Here is a 27,356-nt window from a genome sequence, read left to right on the forward strand (position 1 = left end):
TAATCAGCCAGTCGTCCAAATAGTTCAAAATTCGCAAACCCTGACTCCGCAGGGGTGCGAGCGCCGCATCCATGCACTTCGTGAAAGTACGGGGTGCTAAGGACAGGCCGAACGGAAGGACGGTGTATTGATAAACCTGGCCGTCGAGGCGAATCTCAAGAATGGCCTGTGACGGGGATTTATCTGAATCTGAAAGTATGCATCTTTCAGATCGAGAGAAATAAACCAGTCCCCTGGCGCACATGCGCGAGGAGTTTCCTGATTGTAAGCATTTTGAACGGTCTTTTTGCAAGCACCTTGTTCAAAACCCTGAGATCTAATATGGGTCTGAGGCCGCTGTCTTTCTTGGGAACAAGAAAATAACGGCTGTAAAGCCCCGACTCAGCTCAGAGAGGGTGGCACTTTCTCTATGGCCCTTTTGCACAGAAGGCTTGCTATTTCTGAACGAAGCATGCACGCTGCTTCCGTGTTCACAGTGGTTTCGAGCTGCGCTCTGAAGCGAGGAGGGCGGCGATCGAACTGTAGCAAATAGCCCTGTTGTATTGTGCTTAACACCCACTTGGATATCCCTGGAATAGCTTCCCACGCTTTGAAGCGTAACGCTAGAGGGTGAATGGCCAATTCGCTCTGATTGCCGCACACAGAGCGCTGAACAAAATGTGTGAGCGCGTTTAGTGTGTTTATGCATGATTGCTCGCAGACAGCATGAACAGGCTGTTTTGTGAGTGACTTCCCGATTGGAATGAATGGGGAAAGAGTCACATCTGTTACGTGATGCCCAAGCATAGTCATGGGCACGGAACTTACACACAGAGGAATGTTTGCTGGCCGTGTAACAGAGCGGGCAGAGAATGGGTGCGCGCACGCATTTGTGGGCGCCTTCATTGACTCTGACGCTCGAGCGGTTCGTAACCGCTTTATGAGAGCATGCTCAGATAGGGGCACTGGATGTGTTATGCTTGTGTGTAGGGGTGAACACTGAGTTGTGGGCACATTTTCTACACATAAGACATGTTTGCTCTTTACAAGATTTATTTGGGTCGCCGTGAAAACGGCGTTTGAGTGCAGGCAAGCGGGCAGTGTCACCGGCTTGTTGGCTGCTAAATTCACCACTGCAGTAGCCTGAGAGAAGGGGACTGACAGGGGGCGAAGCTTTGACGGTGGTCCGGCCGCGGCGGACTGAGCCGTCGTTTGTTCAACACAGTTAGGAAGACTTCGGCTGCTCGGGTTTCAGCGTTACCTTAGATCGAGGCCCGCGGGGGGGCGGCGGTCTGCGGTGGCTGTCTGAGCGCGATCGAGGGCGGCCGCCCTGTCGATGCTGAGAAGTCTGAGTTTGTTGAACTGGGCACTGTGAAGAGGCTCGTGCAGGAGGCTGATCACATGAGCGGCCTGCAGAGGAGCTAGCGCGACGCGGCAGGAAGAGGTTCATGGCTTGAGTGGCTTTCTGGACTTCTGAGAAGCGGTCAACAATGCCACTCACCGCGGAGCCGAAGAGACCGGTCGGAGAGAGCGGTGCGTTGAGGAACGTGGAGCGCTCTGCTTCTCCCATGTCGGCTAGTGTTAGCCACAAGTGTCTCTCGGTCACAGTCAGTGAGGCCATGCACTTCCCTAGAGCTTGGGCTGCAGCTTTGGTAGCGCGAAGGGCGAGGTCTGTCGCGCTTCGTAGATCAGTAACAGCCTCTGGGTTCCTGCCTTTCTCATCCCACTCCCGAAGAAGGTCTGCTTGTAGGATCTGTAAAACGGCCATTGAGTGCAGAGCAGATGCGGCTTGGCCAGCGGCGGAATAGGCGCGGCCAACATAGGCGGAAGTCACTCTGCAGGCCTTAGATGGGAGCACAGGCTTGGAACGCCATCTCGCGGAGGGTGGACAAAGGTGTGCTGCTACCGAGTCCTCGACCGGGGGGATGGAGGAGTAGCCTCTCTCAGTGGCGCCGTCCACCGACGCGAGAGAGGTGGAGACGTGGGAACGGGACCTGGCTGAAAAAGGAGCGTTCCACGACTTTGCAAGCTCCGTGTGTAATTCCGGCAGGAAGGGAGCGGCCCGGGCCGCGGGTGTAGAGCGGCGATGGCTTTGAAGAAAGCAGCCGTCGAGTCTGTTGGGTGCCTGCTCAGGGGCGGTGACCACTCGAGCCCGAGGCGGTCGACGGCCTGTGTGAGGAGGCGTGTTAACTCCCTTCGACTCGGCGCGGGTCCTGCTGGATTCCTGGGCCGAGGAGGAGGCTTGGGAGCCTGACCACTCCTCGCTGTCCGAAGCCATGATGGAACAGCGGCCCTTATCCTCCGCCTCGTCATCCGAGATGGCAGCAGTGCGGCCGCTCGGCGGCAACTGCGCGTCCCGGGGGCGGGAGGGTGAAAGCGATGCTCGAGGGAGAGGCTCGGCGAGGCAGTCGCTTCAACCACAGTTTCCGGCAGCCTTTGTGAGCGGCGCTTCTTCCTGCGTGGCTGAAGGTAAGGCGGCGCGGCGGTTTCTACTTTGAGCGCTTCGAGTCGAGCCCGCAGGGTCGACATCGGTAGCTCCTCGCAGAAATCGCATCCGCCCTCAGTGAGGGCAAGCTCTGCGTGCCTCAGTCCCAGGCAGAGAGCGCAGATGATGTGGCGGTCTCCTGTGCTGAGAAGGGCGCGACATGAGGCGCAAGTGGAGCGAGGCATCTTGAAAAAGACGCTCGTACTCTTTTGTGAATAGTTCGTGAGAACTAGCTTGCTGAATAAAAGGATACGTCGTCGGATGGCGTAGCTCGCAGGATGGCTGAAGGTGGCTGAGACGGCCGGCTTCTTCTAGCGCTGTCCACGCTTGCTTGATGCCCCTCGAATGGCGACGCGGCTTCCAGGTCAGCGATGTGAAGAGCTTCGCTGAAGAGATGAAAATCAGGGTTCCAGCCTACGAACTACGCTTATATGCACTCAAGTCACGCCCATTTTGGCGGGCTTTGATGCAGTGAGCGCGCGGACGCCTCTCAATGGATGCGAGTTCGCCCAAGCTCGTCTATAGGCTGCAGCAGTTGCCGCAGAGCAACCTATGAGCTCGCTAGCTAGCCCGCTCAAGGTCTGCAGCTGCCGCACTGCGTTGACAATGGATACAAAAATTAAGGATAATTTTTTGGCTTCAATATCTCAGAAAAGATGAATCTTTCCCGTAGTGTAAGCTAGCTTACGCAATACGAGAGAACCTCTCGTAAGAGAACTTTAGATTTTACAAATATAGACGGGTATAAACCTGTTAATTGGACATGCAATTGTGTTGTACCACGTCTCTATAATCGAGTGATACGATAAAACTATTGCTCCTGCTGTTTATAATAAACAAAGCAGCTTTCATCACAAGCGAGTAACACTGGAGAAATCAAAATGTGTCTCGTCACATCGTGGCGCTCCCTCATAAAACAGCAAGAAAGACAGAAATTGCAAAAACGCTTTGTGTAATAATAGGCCTACCATCTGTAGAGTGAAGAGAAACGCTGAAAACTAATTTGTGCACCAGTTACATCTCATCCTTCTAGAGCTCCATCTAATGTATGTATGTATCCAAGGTATTTTCTCTGCCACGTGAATCAGTCAATTTTAATACTTATAATGGATATAACAATATCCATTATAATAATATTAACACTATAACATTAATAAATTACACACAATGTAACATTATCTTTAATATGCATATCTGTTTTGAATACAAAATAACTGATTTAGCAGCAAGGTTCTATCAGGATTTTTTTATCCGTTAACATTTTCAAAGCATTTTGTCAATATCAAACAGCCGTTTTGCAACTGGTGAGAACTGACTTGTTCTCTCAAAGAGATGATTTACCCAAAAATGAAAATTGTGTAACACTTTACAAAAAGGTTCCATTTGTTAGCGTTTGTTAACTACATCAGTTAACATGAACTAACAATAAACCCCACTTTTATATAATTATAGTATATTGATACATTTTCACACATTAAAATTAAAAGTTTTATGTTAATATTAGTTCATGTACTATGAACTAACAACGAACAATTGTATTTTTTTAGTAACTAACATTAACTGAGATGATAAATGCTGTAAAATATTGTTAATTTTTAGTTCATTATAGCTAATACATTATAATGGTAATGTATTAGGATGTTAAAGGAACCTTATTGTAAAGTGTTACACAAATTTATGTCAAGCCTTCAAGTTGTTCCGAACCTGTCTGAATTTCTATCTTCCGTGGAACTCATAAGATGATGTTAGTGAGAATGTTTGTTTCAGTCTCAATCGACTATGTTCCGCAACTTCCTTGAGTAACGTATGATGTGCAAGAAAGGGCAGCCAGTGGACTTTCTGGTGCCCCGTGCTATGCAGACTACGTAGTATGGGTATAGGGAGCGGCGGTACAGCCTGTAATAGGTGTTTTCCCGACGACTGCATAATTCCAGCCAGAAAGTTTGGAAGAATAAGTCCAAATGGACTTTGTTTCAAAGCCGCATTCCACAGCTCCAGTGTGGGAACATTTAAACTTTAAGCAGTGGTGGGGGCAGTGGTGGCTCATTGGTTGAGGCTCAGGGTTACTGACCAGAAGGTCGGGGGTTCAAGCCCCAGCACCACCAAGATGCCACTGTTGGGCCCTTGAGCAAGGCACTTAACTCCAGGTTGCTCCGGGGGGATTATCCCTGTAATAAGTACACTGTAAGTCGCTTTGGATAAACATAAATATAAATATTAAGCCGAATGAGAGAGGCAAGTCCATTAACGTTGCTGTTATGCTGACTTTGTTTAAAAACAGTGGCAAAGAAAAGTGGCAATACGACTAACCTTAAAGCTCATCTAAAACATAACCATCCCATCCAGTTTTCCGAGTACGGAACAAAAAAACGCAATTGGAGATGGAGAGGGGCCTTCCCGTTTTAATTTTTTTTTTATGACATTCCGATTCAAATGTCTGAATATACTTAAGAATTAAAAAAAAACTCGTTGCTTTTTGAACGGGTGTACTTGCATTATTATGCTATTTTATTATCATTATATCAGTAGCATAAAATGGTGTTAAAATGACAATAATATCGTTTATCGCAATTATTTCTGGGACAATAAGCCGTCCAACAAATGTAGTTATTGTGACAGTCCTAGATTTGGCTCTGTATTATTCTGGTGTTTAGAAATTTGTTGCAGTGTGAGGACCATTATCTAAATCAGTGGTTCTCAGCCTTTTTTGAACAAACGCCCCCCTGACCTCTTCATGATCCTATTAACGCCCCCCCCTCCTAAAAAAAACAAAAACACTTCAGAAATACTATTACAGCCAAACAATTGCAACACTGATACCTGAAGCCTGAGTTTTTGGTAAAAAAAAAAAAAAAACCCGAAACAGAAGTTTCTTATTGTATTTAAACTACATGTAAAAGTTGAGTAATATTGTGTTTGGAAAAAAATGCAAAAACACATGGATTGTTTGAAAGGTATTTCAAATGTATTTAGAAATTCAAACAAATTCAGGCTCAAACAAAAAATTTTTAAGATGAACCAATCACGTGAACAATAACGTAAATAACCTAAATGGCCAATGAAATTAGGCGATATATACTAGGCTTCAAATTTGAATAGCCTACAAACGGTCATTTCTACCACTCTGACAGCTGCGGCATTTGTTTTTAGGCGTTGCTATGGAGATCATTTGCCGGTAACTAGCCGAGTGGGTTATTAGCAACATTTAAATATGAATTCATTAATTTGCACAGACATAATTTTATTTTACATTCAAATGAACATTGTATGAGTTGTCAGAGGCTTAAACGTTGTGATGAATAACAGTGAGTAACGTAGGGTGACCACCTGGCTATTGCTCGTTTCAGGTCAGCAGACCTGATTTTGCGGGACACGAGGGAGAGAACTTAAGTTAATATTAATATACTAGGTGAATAACTGCAAAAAGACAAATAATATAAAATCAATATTTATATTATTATGACTTTATTATTCCCATCGGCCAATTACACATTGCAGAGTAGAGATGCGCGGATCAGCTCTAACGTCACCCGAATCAGCTGTTAAAAACAAACTCACCATCACCAATGATTTTCTCCGATTAGATATCCGCACCCGATCATCACATTACAATTAAAATTCTCAGGGCCAGATGTACTAACGCTTTTGCGCCCACTTCAGGCGTATTTGTTTCGCAAAGTGCGCATAAAACCATGACGAGGTATGTACAAACGGGACGCACCGAGATGAAAGCGCAGATTGCCTGTCGCAATTGAAAATGGCAAAATGCGCTTTTCGTGTCATGCATATGCATTCATGGGATGGACAAGGGGAAAGTGGGAGTGTCACATAAATAGATGGGAGGGGAAGCGTAAACTGCGCCTAATTATGTATTCCGAGCAAGACGAAGACATAGGCTAAGGAGAAGAGCTGAAAAGATTTTTGCGCAGGCCGCCTGTTGAGTACCTCTGAGTAACGCCCCCCTCTCTGCTGCCTCGTTCACACCGCCCCCAACACTGTCAAAACGCCCCCGTTGAGAAACGCTGATCTAAATGAAGGTCAAGTCAAACCTCAGTTTGAGAGAGCGACATATGATAATGAAAAACACTATTCTCTAGCTGGCACGCAGATTGTACAAATTATGTTTACGGCAGTACAAACAGTTAATAAACACATTTCTGATGTTTATAAAGGGCTTCCTAGTCTGACATACACAAACCGCATGTCGAGCTTACATCACGCATGATGAAACCAAATAGGACAGAAACACAGCACATAGCACACAATTAACATGAATCACATTACTGTGAGAAATGTGTATATTTACTTTGCAGTCGGGAACGTCGCTGTCTTTACCGCTCGCATCTTTCTCGCAGAAACTGACCGGGGCCAAACCAGGAAGATAAAAGCTCAACGCGTCCCGTAGCGATCCACACACAAAAAACAGCAACAAAAAAACACGGACACGGTGGAGCACAACCATTTTGCTTCGACCGACAGGTTAATAATTCTGTAGAAGTATTTACATGCGTGAAATGGGAGATATGTCGGTCAAAATTCAGATTCACTTTCGGTGACATCGAAAGCAGAAGAGCTAGCACAACTGCTGTCTGCGTAGCAGCATACTATCTTGCACAGACACGTCATGTCTTCAGCTGCACGATGGGGCAGTGGAGGACTCAGTTAAATCTTTAAAATAGCTTATGAATAATAATACATTTTCTTCTTTTTTAAGATATTATGAATACATTTTTGTATGAGCCGTGAACCAGGACAAATATTAAGTTTTTTATGTTTATTTATTTGTCTGGGGTTTTTTTTTCTTTCTTTTTTTTTCTATTATTATTATTATTATTGCCTTTTTGTTTAAGCAGTGATAATTATAACTTTTTTGCCTTCACAATAAGAAAAAAAAAAAAGCAGCGGAGGACTCGAATGCTTTCGCTCGAATGCGGAAGAGAACATCATGTAATATAATACAGGTGTTGAGATCTTATGAATGTGGTCATGAGTCACGACAGACAACAATACACCTTATATTTGTGACATATTATATATATATATATATATATATATATATATATATATATATATATATATATATATATATATATATAAACTGGTTGGTTGGTGTCAGCTGGCAGATTTGAAGAGTTCTGGGCCATTTTTAGCAGGTCAATTTGGTAGAACAGCTTGCCTCCCAGCTAAACCACTTGAGCACCCGCTTGGCCAGGCAGGGAGTCCAGCTTAAACCAGCAAACAATTTTATCTTTTCTCAGCAGGGTGAAATGTTAATCTCAAAGTCTTCAATTGAGCACCCAATCTTTAATTATGTAATTGGTGAATCAACCAAGACAATGGGAACTAACATCAGAACAAAGCCCTGTCAAGGAAGCTTAATTTAAAAACATCACCTTAATTCAATAATAGTCTCTAGATAGTTTTTGAATCTACATTTATTCTTTCAGATGAATGTTCAACTTATACGCTTATCTTTAGTCTAAACCCTTAACTTTAGATTGGCCTCAGAATATATTAAATCTTTAATAACTGATGAGCTGTTTGAACATCTCCTTCATATCGCACTAACATTATTGTCAAAGCACATAATTCTACATATAAAAATCAAATCAAATAAAAATAAAATAAAACAAAACATTTTCCTTCAAAATCTGCTCTTGTGTTTCAGTTTCAAGCAGACACTTATCAATTTTAGACTGGGGTGGGGTTTGAATAGCTGTTTCTAATCTCATTACAGCTGTTTCTTCTTTTTTCATTTTAGAATCTTACAGTAATATATTGAATTTATTCTTCAACAGTAAAAATAGTGATATTTATAATAATTGATTATATTAATGGATTCTGTCCATTCAAACATCATACATAGAACCTTCAAATCTTTAATAAAACACAAGCTTTACCTTTCTTTTTCGACATTCTCTATATAATCAATACAACTTTCTTTTAGCCTCCTGTTCAAGCAGAGCTTTACATTTACAACACCTATCGTATTATTAAAATATTATAATCCTTTTTTTTTATTATTATTAAGTAATCATTTATTATTACTACTTTCTCCATTTCTTACACTTTCTCAGGTGAAGGAACTTCCATTCTATCTAATAAAATAATATAAATCAACTTTTTAAACTAACAGAAAAGTAAGTAAAAGTTTAAACAGAATAAAGTCGTAAAGCGGCACAATGGAAATTCAAACAATTCTCTTTTCTTGTGTTTTGAAATAATTGGTAAGTAAAATACACTACGTACTTTTAATTTCTCATGACGCTTAAATTTTTTTATCCAAATGTTTCATCATCATTTAACAGTAATCATTATTATACCTCTAAAATGATACTTTCACGTATTAACTATGGCAAATGGAAATAGTAGTAATAGAAATAGACACTCAATCAACTCTTTGTAGCACCCACTAACCTCCATTTTTTTATTACGAGGGTACTCTCTGGAAAATTTAGGGGAGTAACCAACCCAATAGGCAACTCTATAACTGTCATGAGTTTGTAATATTTACTCTTCAAATCAATAAATCAGTGGTTAGCTGCTGGATTTAAATTTAGACCCTCTGAACAATTTAGACACAGGCATTGAACCCCATTGATGGCATTCTAGAAAATCATAAAGTGATCGTATCAACTGACATCAACTTTTCCAGAGAAATTTAATCCACATTATAAGTGGCAAATCAGTAATGATTACCAGCAGTAATGAGCACAGGAGGATCAATCAGATAATAGCCAACATCATTTTCAGTCTTCTTTGTCTCCGGATTTCCTCCTGCAGTATTAGTAACTTATATAAAATCATCTTGCCCAGCTGTCTGCAGTGGTGAGAAACTAGTACCAGAATGAGTGAAACAACATACACATAATGATGACAAAAGAAGCACAGAATAGACACATGAATATGAAGTTATTAACATTCATATTTGAGGAAGTTATGATGTACAATTTAATCTTAACCTTTCTCCATGGGCTTCACCTGCCCCCAAGATCAATTTTTAAATGATCCAAATCATTCTTCAGTTGATTTTCCTTTAATTTTAGTCTCAAAGGCAGCTTCCCATGATCAATCAAGGCCTATTCTGTGTATACCAAACAAAAAATAAATAAAAGGAAAATAAAATATCTATCTATCTGCTATCTATCGTTTTCTAAAGTTGGGCCCATCTCTGTCTGTCTGAAGACATCAAGAGAGGCTTATTTCCCCTCAAAGTCAGCAGAGTATCATTGCCGCCATCCTCAATCCCGTCATCAGACAGTCCCTAACAAAAATACAAATCTCTGCCTTTCTTTTGTTAGTTGATCAAGTTTGCACTGATAACGTTGCTCTCGCATTTAAATTGTTCTCCAGACATTTTTAAAATCATAGAAAAATCAAAAACAACTTTCTAGTGTTTAATTTAATAATGTTAAAATAGCATTCTCTCATAAACTGGACCAAACAGAACATAAAACAGACACATGAATGTGAAGTTTTCACATTTAAGGTTTACTTTCATAAGTTACAAAATATAATTTTCTTATTAGTTATTTTATCATCTCTTTAGTCCTCTTTTGCCATTTGCTTGAATATAACGTCTAGGTTACGTATGTAACCTCCGTTCCCTGATGGAGGGAACGAGACGTTGTGTCGAAGAAGCGACACTAGGGGTCTCTCTTGTGCGCCGAATATGCCTCTGATCTATGAAAAAAGGCCACTGAGAAGTTGGCAGACAGTATAGGAAAGGCTTCTTTAAAAAGACCAGTCTTGAAAAGGACGTTCAACGCTGCTGTGTTTTGAACTTTTAGAGGAAATACTCTTTTACACAAAAAGGGAAATCACTCTTTAAATAAACTCAATGAAGAGTTATTGTCTGCGCTGTCAAAGCACCCAGGGGAAAAGCTGCACTGCCGTGCAGAGAAGGAGAAAGCAACTGTTATGCGCCATCAATCAAACAGCATGCAGAGCGTTAAACGAAAAGCAGGAACTGGTGTGTGACTCGCAGCAGACTGCATGCACTACCATCAGCTTCAAAGAAAATTTCTGAATTAACTCATAATATTTCCTCACCTTTATACCCATATGTTCGGGGACGGGGTATGCAAATACTATCTGCCAACTTCTCATTGGCCTTTTTTCATAGATCAGAGGCATATTCGGCACTAAAGAGAGACCCCTAGTGGTGCTTCTCCGACACAACATCGAGAGAGCGACAGACGGGGAACTACTTTTTCAATAAACATGACTTTTCAGAATTTTCACATAAATGCAGATATGAAGTGCATGAGGGGTCAAAATGAATCCTTGCAACATGTTTGCATGCATTATGAGAGATGTACAGTCATTATAATGAAAATATGTGTAATAAGATAGAAATGTTAAAAAATCTTGAATCAGCTCTCAAAGACAAAAATAAAGAATTGTATGATTGGACTGCTGTTTGGAGTCATATCTCATCAAGATTAACTACTTTTTCAATAAATATGACTTTTCAGTATTTCACATAAAAGCAGCTATGAAGTGCATGAGGGGTCAAAATGAATCCTTGCAACATGTATGCATGCATTATGAGAGATGTACAGTCATTATAATGAAGAAATATGTGTTTTAAGAAAGAAACGTGCAAACTTCTTAATACAGCTCTCAAAGGCCCAAATTCAACTTTTTATGATTGGACTGCTATTTGGAGTCATATCTCATTATAATTTTCAACTTTTTCAAAAACCAGGACATTTCAGAATTTTTACAAAAAAGTAGCTATGAAGTAAATGAGAGATCAAAATGCAACATTACAACATGTATCCATGCGTTATAAGAGATGTAAAGTCATTATAGTTAAGATAGCTCTGTAGTAAGAAATGTGCAAACATCATAAATCAGATCACAATGGCCAAAATACATCTTTTTAAGATTAGGCAGTTTTTTGGAATCATATCTCAGCAAGATTAAATACTTTTTCAATAAATATGACTTTTCAGTATTTTCAAATGAATGCAGATATGAAGTGCAAGAGGGGTCAAAATGAATCCTTGCAACATGTTTGCATGCATTATGAGAGATGTACAGTCATTATAATGAAGAAATATGTGTTTTAAGAAAGAAATGTGCAAACTTCTTAATACAGCTCTCAAAGGCCCAAATTCAACTTTTTATGATTGGACTGCTATTTGGAGTCATATCTCATTATAATTTTAAACTTTTTCAAAAACCAGGACATTTCAGAATTTTTACAAAAAAGTAGCTATGAAGTAAATGAGAGATCAAAATGCAACATTACAACATGTGTGCATGCGTTATAAGAGATAAACAGTCATTATAGTGAAGATAGCAGTGTATTGTAAGATATGTGCAAATATCTTAAATCATATCTCAATTGCCAAAATACATCTTTTTAAGATTAGGCAGCTTTTTGGAGTCATATCTCACTAAGATTAACTACTTTTTCAATAAATATGACTTTTCAGTATTTTCACATGAATGCAGCTATGAAGTGCATGAGGGGACAAAATGAATCCTTGCAACATGTTTGCATGCATTATGAGAGATGTACAGTCATTATAATGAAGAAATATGTGTTTTAAGAAAGAAAAGTGCAAACTTCTTAATACGGCTCTCAAAAGCCCAAATTCAACTTTTTATGGTTGGACTGCTGTTTGGAGTCATCCATCCATCCATCCATCCATCCATCCATCCATCCATCGTCAACCGCTTATCCTGTGTACAGGGTCACGGGTGTTTGGAGTCATATCTCATTAAAATTATCAACTTTAAAAAAAAAAAAAAAAGGACATTTTAGTATTTTCAAATAAAAGTAACTATGAAGTAAATGAGAGTACAAAATGCATCATTACAACATGTGTGCATGCGTTATAAGAGATGAACAGTCATTATAATGAAGATAGCAGTGTGTTGTAAGAAATGTTCAAACATCTTAAATCAGATCTCAAGGGCCAAAATACACTTTTTAATATTAGGCAGCTTTTTAGAGTCATATGTCACCAAGATTAACTACTTTTTCAATAAATATGACTTTTCAGTATTTTCACATGAATGCAGCTCTGAAGTGCATGAGGGGACAAAATGAATCCTTGCAACATGTTTGCATGCATTATGAGAGATGTACAGTCATTATAATGAAGAAATATGTGTTCTAAGAAAGAAATGTGCAAACTTCTTAATACAGCTCTCAAAGGCCCAAATTCAACTTTTTATGATTGGATTGCTGTTTGGAGTCATATCTCATTAAAAGTATCAACGTTTTCAAAAAACATGACTGTTAAGTATTTTCACATAAAAGTAGCTCTGAAGTAAATGATAGGTCAAAATGAATCCTTGCAACATGTTTGCATGCATTATGAGAGATGTAAAGTCATTATAGTGAAGATAGCAGTGTATTGTAAGATATGTGCAAATATCTTAAATCAGATCTCAATTGCCAAAATACGTCTTTTTAAGATTAGGCAGCTTTTTGGAGTCATACCCAGATAGCAATAAGTCGGCGGTCCGCCGGCGGCAGTAGAAGCGGCAGAATGGCGATATCGCAAACACGTTTTGACGGTGGTCCGCCGGCGGCAGCCGCTTTTAAATAGCGGCAGCCGCCTTCCTACCGCCTTCGATACGCGGACGGCCCGCTGGCCAGCCGCCGCCGTTATATCGAAGGCGGACCGTCGGAGGCAAACGCTTTTTTCGAGCAATCTGCCGCCGCTTATTGTATATATATATATATATATATATATATATATATATATATATATATATATATATATATTTATAGCATGCAGTTTATCAAGAATAATGATTGATCAAACCAGACAAATTTCCATTTGGCGTTTTAATTCCACATTTCAAAGTACAGTAACTGTCATTGAAACAAGATGTCAGATCACTGAAATATAAACAACAGAAAAATACAAACATTATTTATACACACACACACAAAAGAACATGCAGGTTTCCAATTTCTTTTTTTTTTTTAAAGACACTATTGTAACACTTACAATAATTGTTAATAATATAAAGAGGTCAGCTCTGGGATGAAAAGAATTACCAGTAAACACAAGCAATGAGGATATTTGGTACCAAAGAAAGTGCAGGATACCAAATAAATTGAGGTATAACATCATATTTACAACTCATTTCTAACAATAGGTTAAGTGGTAATAATTTAGAGTAAAGCTCTGGAGTAGAATATACCAACTGCAATGCTGACTGTGGCACAAGGATTTACAAGCTATATGTGACAATAGAATAACAGTTAAGCACTGTGATGGAATGAAAGTAGAATTTTTGGTACTAGTTAATGTGCAATATCAAGTATCAGAGGTATGAAATAGGATTTACAAACTATAATAGAATTGTTAAGCACTGACGGAATGAAATAAGCCAATACTAAAGTCACGGTAAGTAGAATATTTGATACCAGATAATGTGCAAATATCAAGTATTAGATGTATAATCTAGGATTTACAAGCTATATTTAAAAATAGAATAGTTAAGCACTGTAACAATGAAATAAGCAGCAAATTGTATATGAAATAATTGAGATCTTTGGTATCAAGGAATGTGCAGGATAACAGGTATAATATACATTTTGACATTCAACTTACACATGCCAACAAGTGGGAATAAATATAATTAACAGCAGATAATCTGGCTATAAAGAACACAGCCAATCAGAATGTCTGGAGAGGTTGGGGACTGTGTGGCATAGTGGGCTAAGAATCACCGGTTTTCCCCGACCTCCAGAATGAGGCAGTGCAAATTAGCATATCTTCAGTGATTCCTCGTGCGCCTGTATAAAAGCACAAACCATCCCATATTCATCCAAGGAGCTGCCCTCAAAGCAGGGACACGAGAGAGAGAAAAAAAAAGAGCAATTTCCACAGTGAACTGTGTGGATTGGGTGAGTGTAGTCTGACACTTTTAGCAGGCTTTTTTAGGGGTCTTGACGTTACTGACTGCAGGATAAAGAAAGGGTTCCAGTTGTCAGTGATGCTGGGGTGTCAGTAGTCAGCCTAGGTTTAAGGGGTCGGCTGTGGGTCCCTCTCAGCTGTGCGGCGCCTTTTTCCACCTTCATGTTCAGATGCTCCTTTCAGGTAACGCGTAACGTTAACCCGGATCGCCTCATCAGTGGAATCCTGGGTTGCCGGGTTCTTCCGGATGGCTCCTGTAGAAAATAAAGATCTGTCATTCCATTTGAATGGTAATAAGGTCATACACATCTACTTAAATATAAAAAAATATCCAACTTACTTTGAACAATGGTCTTCAGGAACATGTCTCTAAAACATGCTTTATCCCCTACACCAGTCCAGGTTGTATTGATGGAAAGGTGATTAGAGAAGATACTCTGAAGCATTCGCCACACGGTTGTCTTTAGGTCCCTCCCACATTTGATTGCCAAAAACCGAAGCTGAAAATACAAAAAAAACATGTTACAAATTACATTTCTCTGAAGCTTCTCATAAATTTAAAATGTGACAGGCTGTGGATTCAGACTGTAGAATATGCAGTGTACGATCTTAATTTTACTTTTTAGATTACCCTATGGCGTTATAAACGAAATCGGCACACTTACAAATCGTTGCTGTAGCTCTTTATCCTGCCTCAAACTGTTGTCACACAACGCCAAATCTTCCTGGGTGTCTAGGGGGCAGTAACAGATCCCCTGGCAGGGAAAACTCTCCAACAGACACATTGGCACTGAAACGTTGCAGCATAGCATTTTGTCGTCCATGCTACGTACAACATCGCCAAATTCCAAGACGTCGCAGCATTAGGGTTTGATCTGCACCTACAGGGGTTCCCAGAATAAAAGAATAAAGTAGTCAGTCCTGGTCCTTCAACTACTAAACTATGACATTTATATCTAGGTGTACTACATGTACAGGTGGACCCAGTGGGAATTAAACCAACAACCACAGGTGTTGTTTGCAAGTTGTACCTGATTGCCCAGTGCGAGCAAATGTCTTCAACATTGTCCCAACTTGCTTCACCTGCTCTTGAAGCGAGCCGCTGTCATCTGGGAAGTAAAAATATATTGATTAGCAATACACTAAATATAATAGTAATATAATATAACCACAATTATCATACCAGTAACTTTCCCTGTAATTTCCATCCACAGTATGTTATGCATGGCATACAAGTTCATAATGAAGAACCCTTATGATAACATCAATTTCATTTTTTTTCTTTGAAGCAGAATATTTGTTTGTAAAAGGGAGGAAAAAGAAAATGAAATATTGGTATACAGATTTTGGTTGATATATCATACTGTACAGTGAAATGTGCTATTGTTATATCCCTACTCACCTGAAGGACGGATAGATCAGGCAAATCTCCAGTCAGGCCTTTGTAGAGTGTGCTCCTTTTGAATAAAACTTTTATTAGTGGGAAGTTGCATATCCACAGGTATTTTAATTCAAACATGCAACATATTGTAATAAATCTACAATATTCAGCCTTTACCTTACACCCTCGGTTGTTGCTCTACACTTTTATTATATTAAATACTTATTTATATAGCTTGCTCACTGTATAATCATGATAGCCTAATACTTATAACACAAGATTGCATCTTAAACGAATGACTGAGTTGAAAACTTGAATAAGAACGCATTTTACACAGAGGGGACCAGCTAGGGAAACTTACCTGCCTACAATAACTGTTTTCATTTGATTTGAGTTACATTAAACATGAATAACCTTAGCCGAGTCCCCAGGAACAACGGGCTATTAAAGTAACAAGCCTATAACTGCGGTCTTATTAATTCTAGCTTCACCATACACTCAAACTGTGAGGTTTATCTGCTTTTCTCATGGACCTGTAACACAATGCCCTGACAGTGACTCACCGGTGTCCTGAACTTTATTAGAAACTGAGAGGAGACCAAGTTAATATAATTGATATCACAATTATCACAAAAATTAACAAACAGTCTGCTTTAAAACTAAGAAAAAACAAGCTTCTATACTAACGTTACATTAAAAATGAACACGTGGCGAACTAGCTTAGCCGCTATCTGCCGGCACACTACATTAGATTAAAATACTTACCCTTGTATTTGTGCAGATAACTCGATATGTAGAGTTTAAAGCCCTTGTCCCTCTTGTCGGAGCAGGGGACCAGGCATCAACAATGCGATGAACATCGCTGACGCGTATTTTCGGAAGATTCTGGAGACATCGAGTAAAAAGCCATTTTGGGCGACGCGCAAGTAAACCGGAAACAGATATGGCGACAGCGGAACTTCACAGTTCAGTCTTTGTCATGTGTTTTAGCAATACATTTTGAACATTTATAATGCGTTTAGATTTTTTTTATTGCCTTTACAGGGACTTTAACACTTTCTTAAACATTTGTACAGGTCATTATTGCAAAACCTGTAAAAGGTAAAATAACAAAAAAAATTGAGGTTGGAAAAAATGTAGACATAAACGAAATTTCTGCGCAACTGTGAAACCAGAGGATAATTTCGTTTTTTCATTGAGTTTATCCTTCACGTCAAAACAGGGATTTTCATGTTTATGATAGATATCACCATGGTTACAAATTAATAAAAACTAATTAAAGTATACCCGATATTTTGGCCATGTTGCAGATGTCTTTCACTGTTCACTGATACAGGCATTGGTGAAAAGTCTAACTTCATCAATTTATTCTGCTAAATTGTTCATACCCTGTATTAAATATCTATTTTAAAACCTAATCAGAATCATAAAGATATTTATTGCCAAGTAGCTTAAGTTTTACAAAAAGGAATTATTTTTGGTTTATTGGTGCATGTCTCAATGTGCATCAATCAAAGAAATGTAAACAATTTTCACCTGTGCATAAATAATTCAATATATTTTACATATATTACTGTATAATCGCTTCAGAGTTTCAAAGTAATTTAAATGTCATTTCCTAAACCTTACCTTATCATGGAATCAAGAGTCAAGGATCTGTTATAAACCCTAATGGCTTTGGAGCAAAAAATAATAATAGCCAACATGGCTGGTCGATTTTGAGAGTCTAAGCTGTCCTTGTATTTCAAAGCGGCTTGCCGCCGGCCTGCCGCGGTCGATTGCCGCCGGCCGGCCGCGGTCGATTGCCGCGAGGCAACCGCCAGAGAAAATGAAGCGGGTAGCCCGCCGTCTGATCGCCGGCGGCATCTCGCAAGAAATGGGAGTGACGAATTCGGCGGCAAACGTTTCATCCCCGCCAGTGGGACGCACCTATAGCCGACAGCTTGGGGACGGCGGCAAAAAGAAGCCGTGCGGACATTTTTTGCTATCTGGGTATCTCACCAAGATTAATTACTTTTTCAGTAAATATGACTTTTCAGTGTTTTCACATGAATGCAGCTATGAAGTGCATGAGGGGACAAAATGAATCCTTGCAACATGTGTGCATGCGTTATAAGAGACAAACAGTCATTATAGTGAAGATAGCAGTGTATTGTAAGATATGTGCAAATATCTTAAATCAGATCTCAATTGCCAAAATACGTCTTTTTAAGATTAGGCAGCTTTTTGGAGTCATATCTCACTAAGATTAACTACTTTTTCAATAAATATGACTTTTCAGTATTTTCACATGAATGCAGCTATGAAGTGCATGAGGGGACAAAATGAATCCTTGCAACATGTTTGCATGCATTATGAGAGATGTACAGTTATTATAATGAAGAAATATGTGTTTTGAGAAAGAAATGTGCAAACTTCTTAATACAGCTCTCAAAGGCCCAAATTCAACTTTTAATGATTGGACTGCTGTTTGGAGTCATATCTCATTAAAATTATCAACTTTTAAAAGAAAGAGGACATTTTAGTATTTTCACATGAAAGTAACTATGAAGTAAATGAGAGTTCAAAATGCATCATTACAACATGTGTGCATGCGTTATAAGAGATAAACAGTCATTATAGTGAAGATAGAAGTGTATTGTAAGAAATGTTCAAACATCTTAAATCAGATCTCAAGGGCCAAAATACACTTTTTAATATTAGGCAGCTTTTTAGAGTCATATCTCACCAAGATTAACTACTTTTTCAATAAATATGACTTTTCAGTATTTTCACATGAATGCAGCTATGAAGTGCATGAGGGGACAAATTGAAACCTTGCAACAATGTTTGCATGCATTATGAGAGATGTACAGTCATTATAATGAAGAAATATGTGTTTTAAGAAAGAAATGTGCAAACTTCTTAATACGGCTCTCAAAAGCCCAAATTCAACTTTTTATGATTGGACTGCTGTTTAGAGTCATATCTCATTACAATTATCAACTTTAAAAAAAAAAAAAAGGACATTTTAGTATTTTCACATGAAAGTAACTATGAAGGAAATGAGAGTTCAAAATGCATCATTACAACATGTCTGCATGCGTTATAAGAGATAAACAGTCAAATAGTGAAGCTAGCAGTGTATTGTTAGAAATGTTCAAACATCTTAAATCAGATTTCAATGGCCAAAATACATCTTTTAAAGATTAGGCAGCTTTTTGGAGTCATATCTCACCAAGATTAACTACTTTTTCAGTAAATATGACTTTTCAGTGTTTTCACATGAATGCAGCTATGAAGTGCATGAGGGGACAAAATGAATCCTTGCAACATGTTTGCATGCATTATGAGAGATGTACAGTCATTATAATGAAGAAATATGTGTTTTAAGAAAGAAATGTGCAAACTACTTAATACAGCTCTCAAAGGCCCAAATTCAACTTTTTATGATTGGACTGCTGTTTGGAGTCATATCTCATTAAAATTATAAACTTTTTCAAAAAACATGACTGTTAGGTATTTTCATATAAAAGCAGCTCTGAAGAGCATTAGGGGACAAAATGAATCCTTGCAACATGTTTGCATGCATTATGAGAGATGTATAGTCATTATAATGAAGAAATATGTGTTTTAAGAAAGAAAAGTGCAAACTTCTTAATACAGCTCTCAAAGGCCCAAATTCAACTTTTTATGTTTGGACTGCTGTTTGGAGTCATATCTCATTAAAATTATCAACTTTTAAAAAAAAGAGGTTTATTCTTTATTTTCACATGAAAGTAACTATGAAGTAAATGAGAGTTCAAAATGCATCATTACAACATGTTTGCATGCGTTATAAGAGATAAACAGTCATTATAGTGAAGATAGCAGTGTATTGTAAGAAATGTTCAAACATCTTAAATCAGATCTCAAGGGCCAAAATACACTTTTTAATATTAGGCAGCTTTTTAGAGACATATGTCACCAAGATTAACTACTTTTTCAATAAATATGACTTTTCAGTATTTTCACATGAATGCAGCTATGAAAGTGCATGAGGGGACAAATTGAAACCTTGCAACATGTTTGCATGCATTATGAGAGATGTAGTGTCTGGAGGAATCAATGAAGGATAATCATTAACTCAGCAGGTTCATGAAAACAAGAACTTACTGTTCCAATTAGTCTCCACGAGCACAATAAATGTATTGACAAAGAGACAATGAACTATTGACAGAGGATCCTCGTGGTGCTTTCTAAAAACCCCCTCCCATGTGATACTCTGTGTTTCACCACGTGAGAAAAGGGCACGTGAATAGTTGGCAACAGAGGATGTGTGTGTTTTTCAGTTTTAAACTTAGAAATGTATGTCTAATGAAATATGTTTTAATCCCTGTGTGTTTATTTGTCTGATGATAGATCAAAACTAGTTGAAATTAGTTTAGTAGTGTAGTAAAACCTGTTATAGTTAATAAGGTGATCTTATATTTAATAGCCTAACAGTGTATATCCACGTCTAAGTGAACCAAGTACATCTTTCTTGGTATCAAATTAAACCTTACGATTTGTCCTAGCCGAAAATAAATATAAGGTCACCTTAGAATGGTATTTCAGCTATGTTTACCATCTTTTGAGTCATTCAGCCCAAAATCTCTTACCGTCATAAACACAGTCATATACATGCAAATGAGCCTGACGGGACAAAGGATTCATTCTCCTGCCCAAAGGAAGAAGAATTTTACGACCCCCAAAGGAAGGCTCAGTCAGGGCTGATTCTCACCAAATTCGTACTGAGAAGGAGAAATTACCCCTTTTAATCCTATATATATATATATATATATATATATATATATATATATATATATATATATATAATCCATGTGATAAAAATATTGACATGTATCTTATGTTCCATCTCATAATTTTCCTAAATGTTGTTTGGTCTATGTTTCTTGCAAACTCTAATGGGTTAATGTTTCAGACTTTGCATACCATGGTTACCCGAAATCATATGTGTGGCATATTTGGTCTCTATAACTTGGTATTTCGAAGATTGAAATGACTGTGTACATGATACGTCGATAACAACAACATATTAGTATTACAAGTATATTTCCTAGTTTTCTTTCTTGCACATGCAATGAGAAATGTGAGAACAAAAGAGCAATAAACCAAATTCCCGCCTGGAACCCAAACCCTTCTCATTGGTCGAGCCAGTGAAAGGTGGGACACGTTTTCTAAGGGCATAAATTGCACCAACAACGGACCTTCGCTCTCTTACTTCCCTCATCTCCTTACAGCTTAGTTCTTCCTCTTAGCTCTTATCTTCTTCCTCTCTCTTCCTTTTCAACTCCTCTCCTCTTACTTCACTTCTGGACCTCCCTTGGACTTCTCCCGGATCTCTTCAAGCCATCTTACATTTTTCTCTTCTCTTCTGCTGAACATTGCAACTTCTCGGAACAATCCTTCAACTCTCTCTCAACAAGTGAGTTTCAACTCCACGCTCTGGAAACACCGAACCGAAATCCTCCGTCTCAAAGGACGCCACGAGGACCCGACATACGTGCAGACTTGCTCAGCGACACACAGAGTTCCTTTATGCAAGTATTATTTCACCTGAAATTCAAACGCGTTAGAGTGTGTAATTTCCTTGGTGGCTTCAAAGGGTTAATTGTTGTAATAAGTTGCTATCCTTAATAATCTCTTTATTTTCCTTATTGCTTCTACTCTGTTTATTTTATGTTTATTTTATGTTTATTTTATGTTACATGTTGAGTGTCTGTTTGTCAAGTGTAGTGATATATTCTAGTTCATTGTATTAAACCCAATTATATGCTTGATTGTTTGTGTTTGTTGATCATAAGACAAAGCCTCTTTAATGTGCGATTTTAAGCTACGAGCTGATATTATCAAAGTAAGTTAACGTGCTTTGATGAGTATGCTTATAACTAAGAATGGACCTTCAAGGGAATTGATCAGGAATATTTAGCAAAGCCGTTCGCTGGACGAACTGACTGGTTGCAGTAGCCTACGGGTCAATTCCATTGAGGGTCTAATTAAATTAATATAGCCTGTCTGCATATAATGTATATTCCTAATTAATTATAATTTGTGGTGTTTAATTATCTATATATATTTGAAGCAGACCACTATAAGCCCTTTTTGGGGCGTTTTTACAATGTGTATGGGTATCCGGGTCAAATCGTCTGATTAATCATTGATTACGATCATTGAAATTAATTATACATTTCCCCAAACCTGACCTGCATACCCTACAGAGATGTACAGTCATTATAATGAAGAAATATGTGTTTTAAGAAAGAAATGTGCAAACTTCTTAATACAGCTCTCAAAGGCCCACATTCAACTTTTTATGATTGGACTGCTGTTTGGAGTCATATCTCATTAAAATTATCAACTTTAAAAAAAAAGAGGACATTTTAGTATTTTCACATGAAAGTAACTATGAAGAAAATGAGAGTTCAAATGCATCATTACAACATGTGTGCATGCGTTATAAGAGATAAACAGTCATTATAGTGAAGATAGCAGTGTATCGTAAGAAATGTTCAAACATCTTAAATCAGATCTCAAGGGCCAAAATACACTTTTTAATATTAGGCAGCGTTTTAGAGTCATATGTCACCAAGATTAACTACTTTTTCAATAAATATGACTTTTCAGTATTTTCATATGAATGCGGTTATGAAGTGTATGAGGGGACAAAATGAATCCTTGCAACATGTTTGCATGCATTATGAGAGATGTACAGTCATTATAATGAAGAAATATGTGTTTTAAGAAAGAAATGTGCAAACTATTTAATACAGCTCTCAAAGGCCCAAATTCAACTTTTTATGATTGGACTGCTGTTTGGAGTCATATCTCATTAAAATTATCAAATTTTTCAAAAAACATGACTTTTAAGTATTTTCACATAAAAGTAGCTCTGAAGTGCATGAGGGGACAAAATGAATCCTTGCAACATGTTTGCATGCATTATGAGATATGTACAGTCATTATAATGAAGAAATATGTTTTTTAAGAAAGAAAAGTGCAAACGTCTTAATACAGCTCTCAAAGGCCCAAATTCATCTTTTTTGTTTGGACTGCTGTTTGGAGTTATATCTCATTAAAATTATCAACTTTTAAAAAAAGAGGACATTTTAGTATTTTCACTATGAAGTAAATGAGAGTTCAAAATGCATCATTACAACATGTGTGCATGCGTTATAAGAGATAAACAGTCATTATAGTGAAGATAGCAGTGTATTGAAAGAAATGATCAAACATCTTAAATCAGATCTCAAAGGCCACAATACACTTTTTAATATTAGGCAGCTTTTTAGAGTTAAATGTCACCAAGATTAACTACTTTTCAGTAAATATGACTTTTCAGTGTTTTCACATGAATGCAGCTATGAAGTGCATGAGGGGACAAAATGAATCCTTGCAACATGTTTGCATGCATTATGAGAGATGTACAGTCATTATAATGAAGAAATATGTGTTTTAAGAAAGAAATGTGCAAACTACTTAATACAGCTCTCAAAGGCCCACATTCAACTTTTTATGATTGGACTGCTGTTTGGAGTCATATCTCATTAAAATTATCAACTTTAAAAAAAAGAGGACATTTTAGTATTTTCACATGAAAGTAACTATGAAGAAAATGAGAGTTCAAATGCATCATTACAACATGTGTGCATGCGTTATAAGAGATAAACAGTCATTATAGTGAAGATAGCAGTGTATCGTAAGAAATGTTCAAACATCTTAAATCAGATCTCAAGGGCCAAAATACACTTTTTAATATTAGGCAGCGTTTTAGAGTCATATGTCACCAAGATTAACTACTTTTTCAATAAATATGACTTTTCAGTATTTTCATATGAATGCGGTTATGAAGTGCATGAGGGGACAAAATGAATCCTTGCAACATGTTTGCATGCATTATGAGAGATGTACAGTCATTATAATGAAGAAATATGTGTTTTAAGAAAGAAATGTGCAAACTATTTAATACAGCTCTCAAAGGCCCAAATTCAACTTTTTATGATTGGACTGCTGTTTGGAGTCATATCTCATTAAAATTATCAAATTTTTCAAAAAACATGACTTTTAAGTATTTTCACATAAAAGTAGCTCTGAAGTGCATGAGGGGACAAAATGAATCCTTGCAACATGTTTGCATGCATTATGAGATATGTACAGTCATTATAATGAAGAAATATGTTTTTTAAGAAAGAAAAGTGCAAACGTCTTAATACAGCTCTCAAAGGCCCAAATTCATCTTTTTTGTTTGGACTGCTGTTTGGAGTTATATCTCATTAAAATTATCAACTTTTAAAAAAAGAGGACATTTTAGTATTTTCACTATGAAGTAAATGAGAGTTCAAAATGCATCATTACAACATGTGTGCATGCGTTATAAGAGATAAACAGTCATTATAGTGAAGATAGCAGTGTATTGAAAGAAATGATCAAACATCTTAAATCAGATCTCAAAGGCCACAATACACTTTTTAATATTAGGCAGCTTTTTAGAGTTAAATGTCACCAAGATTAACTACTTTTCAGTAAATATGACTTTTCAGTGTTTTCACATGAATGCAGCTATGAAGTGCATGAGGGGACAAAATGAATCCTTGCAACATGTTTGCATGCATTATGAGAGATGTACAGTCATTATAATGAAGAAATATGTGTTTTAAGAAAGAAATGTGCAAACTACTTAATACAGCTCTCAAAGGCCCACATTCAACTTTTTATGATTGGACTGCTGTTTGGAGTCATATCTCATTAAAATTATCAACTTTAAAAAAAAAGAGGACATTTTAGTATTTTCACATGAAAGTAACTATGAAGAAAATGAGAGTTCAAATGCATCATTACAACATGTGTGCATGCGTTATAAGAGATAAACAGTCATTATAGTGAAGATAGCAGTGTATCGTAAGAAATGTTCAAACATCTTAAATCAGATCTCAAGGGCCAAAATACACTTTTTAATATTAGGCAGCGTTTTAGAGTCATATGTCACCAAGATTAACTACTTTTTCAATAAATATGACTTTTCAGTATTTTCATATGAATGCGGTTATGAAGTGCATGAGGGGACAAAATGAATCCTTGCAACATGTTTGCATGCATTATGAGAGATGTACAGTCATTATAATGAAGAAATATGTGTTTTAAGAAAGAAATGTGCAAACTATTTAATACAGCTCTCAAAGGCCCAAATTCAACTTTTTATGATTGGACTGCTGTTTGGAGTCATATCTCATTAAAATTATCAAATTTTTCAAAAAACATGACTTTTAAGTATTTTCACATAAAAGTAGCTCTGAAGTGCATGAGGGGACAAAATGAATCCTTGCAACATGTTTGCATGCATTATGAGATATGTACAGTCATTATAATGAAGAAATATGTTTTTTAAGAAAGAAAAGTGCAAACGTCTTAATACAGCTCTCAAAGGCCCAAATTCATCTTTTTTGTTTGGACTGCTGTTTGGAGTTATATCTCATTAAAATTATCAACTTTTAAAAAAAGAGGACATTTTAGTATTTTCACTATGAAGTAAATGAGAGTTCAAAATGCATCATTACAACATGTGTGCATGCGTTATAAGAGATAAACAGTCATTATAGTGAAGATAGCAGTGTATTGAAAGAAATGATCAAACATCTTAAATCAGATCTCAAAGGCCACAATACACTTTTTAATATTAGGCAGCTTTTTAGAGTTAAATGTCACCAAGATTAACTACTTTTCAGTAAATATGACTTTTCAGTGTTTTCACATGAATGCAGCTATGAAGTGCATGAGGGGACAAAATGAATCCTTGCAACATGTTTGCATGCATTATGAGAGATGTACAGTCATTATAATGAAGAAATATGTGTTTTAAGAAAGAAATGTGCAAACTACTTAATACAGCTCTCAAAGGCCCACATTCAACTTTTTATGATTGGACTGCTGTTTGGAGTCATATCTCATTAAAATTATCAACTTTAAAAAAAAAGAGGACATTTTAGTATTTTCACATGAAAGTAACTATGAAGAAAATGAGAGTTCAAATGCATCATTACAACATGTGTGCATGCGTTATAAGAGATAAACAGTCATTATAGTGAAGATAGCAGTGTATCGTAAGAAATGTTCAAACATCTTAAATCAGATCTCAAGGGCCAAAATACACTTTTTAATATTAGGCAGCGTTTTAGAGTCATATGTCACCAAGATTAACTACTTTTTCAATAAATATGACTTTTCAGTATTTTCATATGAATGCGGTTATGAAGTGCATGAGGGGACAAAATGAATCCTTGCAACATGTTTGCATGCATTATGAGAGATGTACAGTCATTATAATGAAGAAATATGTGTTTTAAGAAAGAAATGTGCAAACTATTTAATACAGCTCTCAAAGGCCCAAATTCAACTTTTTATGATTGGACTGCTGTTTGGAGTCATATCTCATTAAAATTATCAAATTTTTCAAAAAACATGACTTTTAAGTATTTTCACATAAAAGTAGCTCTGAAGTGCATGAGGGGACAAAATGAATCCTTGCAACATGTTTGCATGCATTATGAGATATGTACAGTCATTATAATGAAGAAATATGTTTTTAAGAAAGAAAAGTGCAAACGTCTTAATACAGCTCTCAAAGGCCCAAATTCATCTTTTTTGTTTGGACTGCTGTTTGGAGTTATATCTCATTAAAATTATCAACTTTTAAAAAAAGAGGACATTTTAGTATTTTCACTATGAAGTAAATGAGAGTTCAAAATGCATCATTACAACATGTGTGCATGCGTTATAAGAGATAAACAGTCATTAGAGTGAAGATAGCAGTGTATTGAAAGAAATGATCAAACATCTTAAATCAGATCTCAAAGGCCACAATACACTTTTTAATATTAGGCAGCTTTTTAGAGTTAAATGTCACCAAGATTAACTACTTTTCAGTAAATATGACTTTTCAGTGTTTTCACATGAATGCAGCTATGAAGTGCATGAGGGGACAAAATGAATCCTTGCAACATGTTTGCATGCATTATGAGAGATGTACAGTCATTATAATGAAGAAATATGTGTTTTAAGAAAGAAATGTGCAAACTACTTAATACAGCTCTCAAAGGCCCAAATTCAACTTTTTATGATTGGACTGCTGTTTGGAGTCATATCTCATTAAAATTATCAACTTTTTCAAAAAACATGACTTTTAAGTATTTTCACATAAAAGTAGCTCTGAAGTGCATGAGGGGACAAAATGAATCCTTGCAATATGTTTGCATGCATTATAAGAGATGTACAGTCATTATAATGAAGAAATATTTTTTTTAAGAAAGAAAAGTGCAAACGTCTTACTACAGCTCTCAAAGGCCCAAATTCATCTTTTTTGTTTGGACTTGCTGTTTGGAGTTATATCTCATTAAAATTATCAACTTTTAAAAAAAGAGGACATTTTAGTATTTTCACTATGAAGTAAATGAGAGTTCAAAATGCATCATTACAACATTTGTGCATGCGTTATAAGAGATAAACAGTCATTATAGTGAAGATAGCAGTGTATTGAAAGAAATTATCAAACATCTTAAATCAGGTCTCAAAGGCCAAAATACACTTTTTAATATTAGGCAGCTTT

General features: G+C 37.2%; 1 protein-coding gene and 1 long non-coding RNA gene across 2 annotated transcripts in view; both read right to left on the minus strand.

Moving 5' to 3' along the window:
* LOC127651229 (transmembrane 9 superfamily member 2-like) overlaps positions 1-7,085 on the minus strand; it is a 62,298-nt gene extending 55,213 nt beyond the window's left edge. The window contains exon 1 of the mRNA XM_052136969.1: positions 6,771-7,085. Within this exon, the coding sequence (XP_051992929.1) occupies positions 6,771-6,926 (156 nt within the window). The 5' untranslated portion in view covers positions 6,927-7,085. The remainder of the gene's footprint in view (positions 1-6,770) is intronic.
* A 7,632-nt stretch (positions 7,086-14,717) lies between these two features.
* On the minus strand, positions 14,718-15,817 carry LOC127651246 (uncharacterized). The gene is made up of 3 exons (XR_007971556.1): positions 15,761-15,817; positions 15,390-15,467; positions 14,718-14,858 (listed from the first exon to the last, which is right to left on the minus strand). It is a non-coding gene; the product is annotated as an uncharacterized LOC127651246 (long non-coding RNA).
* Positions 15,818-27,356: the final 11,539 nt, after the last annotated feature.

The sequence above is a fragment of the Xyrauchen texanus genome, chromosome 11, assembly GCF_025860055.1.
Source record: "Xyrauchen texanus isolate HMW12.3.18 chromosome 11, RBS_HiC_50CHRs, whole genome shotgun sequence".
In the NCBI taxonomy this organism is placed as follows: domain Eukaryota; kingdom Metazoa; phylum Chordata; class Actinopteri; order Cypriniformes; family Catostomidae; genus Xyrauchen; species Xyrauchen texanus.